The sequence below is a fragment of the Alligator sinensis genome, unplaced genomic scaffold (genome assembly GCF_000455745.1).
Source record: "Alligator sinensis unplaced genomic scaffold, ASM45574v1 scaffold32_3, whole genome shotgun sequence".
NCBI lineage: Eukaryota > Metazoa > Chordata > Crocodylia > Alligatoridae > Alligator > Alligator sinensis.
In genome coordinates, this window is record NW_005843083.1 from 1,646 (window position 1) to 10,923 (window position 9,278).

The following is a 9,278-nucleotide window of genomic DNA, read 5'->3' on the forward strand; positions in this document are numbered from 1 at the left end:
CCCCCCCACCATACACTTCCCTGAATCCAGCTGCTGAGTCTGCTCCCTGGACTCTGTCTGTCTGTCTGGTGTGTGTGTGTGTGTGTGTGTGTGTGTGTGTGTGTGTGTGTGTCCAGGCAGCAGCAAGGGGGAAGGGGCCGCTTTCCCCCCCAGCACACAGGCAAGCATGCAGCAGTGAGGGGATAGCAGCGATTAATGCGTCATCGTCAGCGATTAATGCACATTAAAAACTTAACGCACAATCAAATTAATGTGTTAATTGCAGGCATTAATCATGATTAACTGACAGCCCTAAAAATATTATTTCTTATTCAAGGTCCACATTCAATCATATCATCTCACTATACCTTGTCCAATAAGATAGGCTTAATGGTACATTTGTGCAATGGTTCTGGGGAAGAAATAGTAATGTGATGTTCTCATTTTGATATACTTTTCCTAACAGTGCCATCAGTTAGCTCATAACTTAGCTAGCTTACCAAAAAAGCACTGTATTCTACTTAGAAATTGTATTAAGGAAGGAGATTCAGTGTAATCATTGTGCATAATGCATCTTTTTCTAGTGAGCTGGTCTACATAAGAAATAAGACTTGTGGCCAGCAAACAGAGCAAACCTTTTGGTGTTTTTGGGTGCTTCAAGATTCATTTTCCATCCCTCATAAACATTTGGACACATGCAAATAAGGAGTTAGTGAAGTTAATGATTAATAACAAAAACATAATGAATCCATCACCCATAAAATTAAAATTTTAATGTGAAAGTAAACCATTTTTCTATACTTACAGGTAGTCCTTGTGGCCCTACAGGCCCAGGGCCACCGGGAGGTCCTGAATAGCCCTAAAATAAAAGTACAGAAAAGGGAATGAGTAACTCCTATCTAAATTGTCTGGAATGTACTACAAGCCACCATTTAATTTTCTGAGAGCATAAAAAAAACCGGTATTTGGCAGTCCCTTCCCCAAACATTTTGTATATAGAAAGAAGATGTACACAGATATATCACTGACATTATGAAGTGATATGCCGGGTTCTCTAACATTTTAAAAAATTTTTCCCCATCACTAACATTACTAGTCTGCCAGCTTGTATACTAGCTAAGAAAAATGCCACCCAAAAGCACGGTCTGGCGAGTCCAAAATGGTGGCTTTGGAGGTGATGTTTGTTAAAACAATCTCCACTAAAACTGTAATAGAGAAAATCTACTTGCCAAGGTGTGATCAGGCACAGCTCTAGGAGTGTATACAACATTTCCAGCCTGTCCTAGAGATGATTCAGTGTGGTACCTCCCACAGACACAGCATAACTAGTCTAGAACAGCTGATACAAAATCTATTAGCCCACTAATTTGCCACTCCAGTGCTCTGCACCATCTTCCTTCTGAATGAAAGAGCTAGTTTCAAGCTCTCTGGTCTTGATTTTCAAATCCATCCCAAGGATTGAAAGGCTGCTTCTTCTCAGTGGTCTATGACCTCCCACAACAGTTACTATCAGTTGTTTCTGTGAAGAACAGTTTAGTGTTGTTTGTAAAATATCATTAAATCCAGAGGAGAGGGAGATGTCATGTAGTAACGTAATGCATGTTACCTACAATTCTCTCTGAACTTCTTACAAAGAACAAATGAAAAGCCTATAAATCTTTTCAATGTATTACTGAACCACTACAGTCCTTGGAAGCAGGCACATGTTCATATGTTAACTAGTGCCTTTTCAAAGCCAGGTTGGAGATGGGAAGATCCTTTGGAAAATGAATATAACTTTGCTTCTCCCGAGAATCTGCTTGAAACCAAGTTTGCAACAAGGAAAGGCTCAAGTGATAATGGCATGCTTATAACACTTATAATGAATAAGTGGATATTTATGGCTCTTAAGAGTCTTCCTTCCCCCTTCCCTTCCCCTCCATGCTCAGCAGCATGTTCCCTCCCCTTCCTTGCCCTCCCCACCTCCAATGCTGCTGAATCCTGCTGACCCAGGGTGGTAGGGCAAAGGCTCCTAAGCTGCTCCTGCTAGGCTGCATGTGAACCCAGGCTTGGTAAGAGACAGCAGTGGCAGCTAGGTTCCCTTCCCCTGAGCCTGCTCCCAAGCTGGAAGAGAACACCCAGGGGGACTGGATAAGAAAGCTAAACCTGCCTACTGCTGCTGCTGTCCCTGGCTGAACCCAGCTCCACACAGGAGAGCTGGAGAGGGCAGAAGTGGCTCTGGAGTTCCCTCCCACCCCACTCCCACCATTGGCACAGCCTGAGATAGTGGTGGTGGTGGTGGTGAGTATGGGAAGGGGATGGTATGGGAGGGGAGAGGACTTGCAGCAGAGCATGGAGGGGAAGGGAAGGGGGAATTCTGACTTGCTTCAGGAGCTTAGAAAAGTCCCTGGCTACTACTCCCCCAGTGTGGTTGACTGAAAAAGGGGTGCATCTGTGCCATTGCACTCCCCTTGTATCTGCCCCTGAATACATCACGAAAACTACTTTCCAGGGTTACAATGGCCAAAATTAATTACTTTGAGGGAAGGAAAGTTCCATTGTAAATACTGCAAATAGACAGATATAACAGTTGTATCACTATTAAAGGATATTGATATAAACTGTTAAGATGTAACTGTTACATCTGTGTGATTCTATGCAATACAAATCTAGCAAAACCACTCCAACTTTAATCTGGTTTCATTCAGGGTTAAAGTCAGAGTGATTCAAACATAAGAGTGCTGCTCTCCCTCCCCACCCAACCATCACTAATAAAGTGGCTGAAAAGTATGTTTTCCTACCCTAAGTAACCTAAATCTGACTGTACCTCATTTATTGCTTACCATGACACCTTTCTCTCCAGGAGGGCCCACTGGTCCTGGGCTGCCCCGCTCCCCCTTTAACAAACAATTGAAAAAAAATAAACAGACAGATATTTAGGCAATTTCCTTCTACATGTAGAGTGGGAAGTTTTATTCAGTCTGCAGCCCTTAGAATTCCTGTGACACGGGCAGCAGGCAAAGGAAGGCAAAAACAGAGAGCAGGGAGCACCAGCTTCTCTGGGGTGATTTCAGATCACAGATACAAGGTCCTTGCTGCCTTTACAACTGATATTTTGGAATTAGCAAGGAGTAGGAAGATGAGTGATTAAGTTGGGGAGTATTTTGGGGACTGCTAAGCAATCTGTGTAGGAAAAAATATTAAAAGAAATAATACTAGATCAAACCATATATTATACAGATGTATATGGTACTTCATAGTACAGTTTGATACCATAAATTATGAAGTCGGAAAAGCATAAAGGAACAGCATAGTCATGGAAAGCATTATTCTGTCACTAAGAAGTTTATTTCCCTTTGCAGATAGATTAACTTTATTTTGCTACATTTCTTCTTCATTCAGCAACAGTATCTAAAAATAATCCTGTCTGAGTATAATTAGGAAGTGTCCACAAATTTTAAAAAGTCCTTTGATATCATATCTAGACAAACAGTTACAATTAAAGCCTTCTATGACTTTTCTAAATTTAAGTTTTGACCACTGATATTTTCACGCTACATATTTCCATTCCCCGATAATATAAACTGAAAATAATTATATCATATTTTAATGGAAATTATAATGTAGTCATAGAACAGGATTTTTTCCAATAACATCCTCTTAAATTCCAGCTATGAACCCAAGGGAAATAATTTATCCCTGCAGGGTAGAAATGTGGATGGCGCTGATCATTTTGACAGTCTATTATGTTTTATTATAATTGAAACTGACATCCAGTCAAGTAAAAGTTTTCTGTTTTTCATCTTTTTTTCTTAAAAAAGCCTCATCAAACATTTTAAGTTTTACCAGACTTATTCATTTAACTGTATTTAGAAACTAGCTCAGAAATGTTATTAAATGCTTACTGCCAAGTAATAGTGTTCCACTTCTCTGTCAACTTCAGAACAAAGGGTATGGACACATGACACATTATGAAATAAACTGACTAAGTGGTAAAAGTGGGGCAGATGCATGACATACAGCTTTAAATCAGTATAAGTCACTCAGGAAGTGAGGACTAAATCTCCACTGGTGTAAATTACATTTAGGTCCTAATCATGTATCTATTCCCCTAGCCAATTATATCCCAGGGCAACAGCTTTACTCAGGGTAAAGAGACTCTCCACCTAGTCATAGAGCCTACTGTACGTAGGTATACAAGTTGAGCTAGCTCAGTGAATCTCAACCTGGATCCATGGCATCCTGGGGTGCCTTGACATCCTTTCAAGGGTGATGTGGGGTGCCACAGTGTTAGCCCTATTAGGTGTATAAACACAATTCATAAGATAAAACCAATGATTTCAAATAAAAAACCATAGGACTAAAACATTTTGACTGGTTGTGATCTTTCTTTGCAATAGAAAGATTGCTGTATTATTTTTCCATAATCAAAAAATGAGTGAAAACTAACAGTTGGCATTTTTGGAGAGATGCCTTAAACCTAACAAGGGGTGCCTTGAGTCTAAAAAGCTTGAGAACCACCAAGTTAGCTGATGGTGTGCCCACTCCATACTGGGCATGTCTACATGAGACATTTACTGTGGAGTAGACAAATTAGACTAAATACAAGTACTATCCTGCTGCAGAATTTTTTTACTGTGTCTGCACTCTAAATGGCCAATGGCCACTTGATTAAAACAAATAATAAACTCAGAGTAGACAATGCAGTGGGTAATAAAGCAAGCACTTGGGAATGAAAAAATATCTCTTCTAACTATATCAAAGACACAACCTTAAATTTCTTTATAAAATAAAATCCAAGGTGCCACAAGTTGTTTACAAATATTGGACAGGTGTTGCATTTCATTACATCTCTATTAGAATATTATTTATGTTACAGTAATCATTAAATTACCTATCATCAACATATAGTTTCACAAACTGATTAATATTGCTGAATATATTACAGTGCTATAATTTACCTTTTCACCAGGATTTCCAGCTGGTCCAGTTTCTCCAGGTAAACCCACAGATCCCTACACATGAAAATAAAACAGATTTTATTACAGCAATGCCTGTACTGATTCAGGCTTTTGTATCCACCAACAATCTAAGGCTAGATGGTAGAGCCTGTATTCACCCTGGTAAGCCACTTGTTTCAAGTAGATGTAGTGGTTTTAGAAGGACTATTTGCATAAATGTTCACCTGTGAGAAATCCATTCATTTCAGTAAGTGACTAACTGCACTCAATAGAACTGTGCATGAGTGCTAGTCTCAGTGAGAAAGGGTTGTATTACCTAGCCAACAGTATTTTGGGACAGATAACAGTGTTTTATGTCAAATCCCCCCCCCCAACTCTGTCCTCTTCCCACAGCACTTCAGAATTTTCCCTACTATCCTGTTCTTCAGTATTTAGCAGGAACTTCACTATTAATGGACTAGCCAATTCCTGTCAAGAATGACTGAGGGTGGGAAACGGAGTGCCATCACCCAATGCCCCATGATGCTGCTGCTCTACCTCTGGGGCTCCCCACCCTGTCCGCTGCTGGCATTGCCCCCCCGTTCCATCCTATCTGTTCCCTGCCATCATGGCAGTGGTCTGCCTTGCCAGTCTGTCCTCACCATCCTCCTCTGCCTCCAAGGACCAGGGCCAGGGCCAGTGTTGTGTTTTTTTGTGCTTGTGTTTTTTTTTATTTTCTGTTTGCATCTGTTGGATGCCATGGCAAGGCTGGATCTGCCTCCGGCCCTGTGCATCATCCCCCACCCCCTGCATCTGGCCCCGTGCTCCAGAACAGGGGGACGAGGCCAGCGCTGCCTCCGGGCCCTCAGTCCCTGCTGTCATGGGAAGGAGGGGGTAGGTGGAGATGGAGCCCTGCATCCATCCCTGGCCTGCTTCTCACCCAGCCCCATTCCCTGCTGTGATGCAGTGGCGAGGTGGGATCTGCCTCCAGATTAGAGTGCCCCCCCAATGTCTGGCCCTGGGCTCTGTTGCTGCTATCTGCAAGCAGCAGCTCCGGAGGGTGGGGGGGGGAAGGAGGGGGAGTGACCAGCACTACTGGCTTCGCCCCCTGCTTTGTCCCCTCTGTCCCTGGCGCTCCACTGTGCCGCTGCCTCCTGTCCCAACTCTCTTGGAGCACCCTGATTGGTTGCTTCAGTCAGGCAATCAGAGTGCGAATAAAGCATTATGGACAGACAGACAGACAGACAGACAGACATACTAAGGCTTTTATTTATATAGAATTCTTCTGGGAGTACATGACTGATGTAAGAAAGGTGGAAAGGTCCCCTGCTCTCTTATCCACAATCAGAAAAAGATGTTGCAGTAAAGTGGAATACTGCATTATTATGATAAAGCATTTGCATAATGGTAGCACCTACAAGCCTCCCAGGCTGGGCCTCACCATACCAGGAGCTCTACAAACATGACTAAAGGAGCTTCTTACTCTGCTAATACTTCAGTCCTGGCAACACATTTCCAAAAGAGTATAAAATATGCCACTGAATCAAAGACTGAGGGAGTCCAAATTCCTCCAAAGACAAAAATCTATTGGATTTGGGCTTCAATTATTTTCCTTGAGCTTACTATGGACAAACTGACCCTCTAAATAATAGGGAATGTTGGCTAAAGCACAGGATCAGATTCTCTACCTCTTTTTGCAATTAAATAACTGCATCTAGAGACTCCTCCAACAATATCCACTAGCAATGTACTAGATACAGCAAGTGATCCATATGAAGAGGTTCCAAGAGCATGCTCTGCTAATAAAAGTTGAAATAATTTCAAACTAACTCAGACTCTCTAATTCTGCTCTTGTTGAAGCCAAAGTAGGAATGTTAATAGTTGCTGGGTACTTCCAGTACGCAATATCATTGTAACATTCAAAGAAAACTTAAAAAGATAAGATTTAATATCACTGTAATACTAGGCCCTGACTTAGCAAGGTACTTAAACACACAATTTAGGCAAGCACACGCCTCCCCAAGTCAGTGCCTAGGGCTGGTGCCTCAATTGTCCCTCTCCCCCATTTGGTTATACTACTAAGCGTTGACCTCACTGAGTTCATTCACATGCTTAAAGTTAGGCTCTTAAGCACCTTGCTAAATGAAGCCCCAAAACAGAAAACAAGAAAATTTAGAGATAAGACTGTTTTAAGAGGGTAACTACTTGACTGCTACCCTGATGTTCCTCTCCATGGGTATAAAGGACTGAGGACCGCTTACATTTTTTCTTTTTGTCATCTATTTAGCAAATTGGTTACTTTTCTATTGACTATTTGGCTAAATGTCATTAGTCACAATCATAGGGTATATCCAAATAAGCATGTATATTGTGTTTCCCCAGGGAAAAATAGCAAGTGGCACGTAGTTGTGCCACTACTGCTTGTCCCCGGGTAAAGCCCATGCACCTGCGCTCTGGCATGCAGGAAATTGCCCTGGATGGGGTAGGGGAGGCTGAATCCAGCATCTTGGCTGGCCCCAACAGCCTTGCCTGGGGTCTTCGGGGAGTCCTGGGGCTCCAGTGGTAGCAATTCAGGTGTGTGGAGCCTGGCTGCCAGTCAAAGCGTGGCTTTGGCCAGTCAGGTTCTAGTTTTGTGTGGCAAACGCTGCTGCCACATGTGCTGCCTTGCTTTTTTTTGGTGTGGGTTTTTTGACACTGGGATCTCCCAATGTCAAAAAACCCTGCTGTGCTGCTAGATAGCAGCATGGTGGATGCCCGCATGTGCGGCATGTGTGGTTTACTGGTCTGTGACGCCACGCACTGCACATGCACACTTGTCTGGATGCCCATAGAGTTTCTCTCACATGCTATGATGACTACTAATGTGCACGAAGAATATAAAAAAGGTTTATTTTAAAGGGCTTAAATTAATTTCAAAATCTTATCCTGTGTTGTTTGATGGTTTAGATGTTGGGTTTCAGGGGTGGAAGGAAGGAATACATATATGAATACCTGTGAAGACAAATATGCTGACAAAGAACTCAAAGGAGTTAATGGAAAGATTTGGAGTAAGATAGCTAAGAACATTGATATAAAATGTTGTAATTCTGCATTATTTTTGTTTTTTAATCTATGTATAAAGAACACTGCTCAATGAAATTAACTGCTTTTTTCCTAAATCTCTCTAACGCGTAAATAATTGAAAATAGGCAATCCTAATGCTTTAAAAGGCAGAGGTGATTGATGTTCTACTACTGAGTTGTTGTTAAAGCATTTTTTCCTTCTGAACTTTGTTAGTACTTCTTTTTTTTCTTTTTTAAGAAAATGGAGTCCTGATTAATGAAAGAAGGGGAAAGAGCCTAAGGGCAAGTAGACATATCTATGTAGGGATGAACTAAATAAAGCCTATTAAGAGTGTTTGCAAAACTTTTCCACAAAAGGCTTATAAAATTTGCCTAGGAAAAAAATGAAAGCATCCCCAAAGGAAGAAAATTCCATTTAGCTTGTGGTTTAATTGAGATATAATCATTAATCCTACTGCACATGCTTTCCCCATACCCACACATTGTTTTACTTTTACTAGCTTCACCACATGACTCTACCATCCTGGAGACACATTCCTTTAGTTTGAACTGCCTCCAGTTTCTAAGGGAGAAAATACTTTGAAAATGAGACAGCCTCTAAACAAATGCAAGTCAAAGCAATGCATGTGTATGTGTGTGTAGGAGCTGGGGGTTGGGGGGACTGTTCTTCATATTGAACAATAGAAGGAATATCTTGTTTAATATTAATGTATAATCAGTCTTTCAGACCAGTGGGAAAACAAGGGAGAATACCAAATGCTGACAGTGACATCTTGTGAAGATAGGTGCATTTGTCATTTTGTACATAGTAACAACTGCTCATTTAACCAAATTCCTGGCATAAATGAAGGACTCCCATTGAAATTAATGGGAATTTTGCCACTCACTTCAACGATTTCACCCCTTACAACCATTGAAGTCAACTGGATTGATCATGTGAATAATTGCTCACCCATGACAGTGAGGGGTTTATAATTTGACACTGCATTATTCCACATAACTGGGAAATAGAAGACAAAACAACTAGACTAATTAAACCTTAAATCAGTTACCTGCCCTTGTCTCTTATGAACAAGTAGGTACTTGTTTCCTCCTCCTGAGGTAGCTGAATGGCTCTGAAATTTGTGTCCTAAGCATAACGCACATCATACCCTGAAATTAGGAATTTAATTGTGAAAAGAACATAAAAGTGATCTGGCAGGCAGATCCTCAGATGCTGTTAATTGTCCCAGATCTAATGACTTAAATGCAATAGAACTATGACAGTTTATCCCAGCCTATGAATGTATTATAGGTAAGAAGTATTCTTTCTTCCTGC

General features: G+C 41.3%; 1 protein-coding gene across 1 annotated transcript in view; it reads right to left on the reverse strand.

The window, feature by feature from the left end:
* Positions 1–9,278, reverse strand: part of LOC102378337 (collagen alpha-1(XXIV) chain-like) — a 182,087-nt gene that overhangs the window by 662 nt on the left and 172,147 nt on the right. Inside the window, exons 25-27 of the mRNA XM_025193649.1 lie at positions 4,920–4,973; positions 2,802–2,855; positions 785–838 (exon numbers count right to left, since the gene is read on the reverse strand). Coding sequence (XP_025049434.1) covers positions 785–838; positions 2,802–2,855; positions 4,920–4,973 — 162 coding nt within the window. The remainder of the gene's footprint in view (positions 1–784; positions 839–2,801; positions 2,856–4,919; positions 4,974–9,278) is intronic.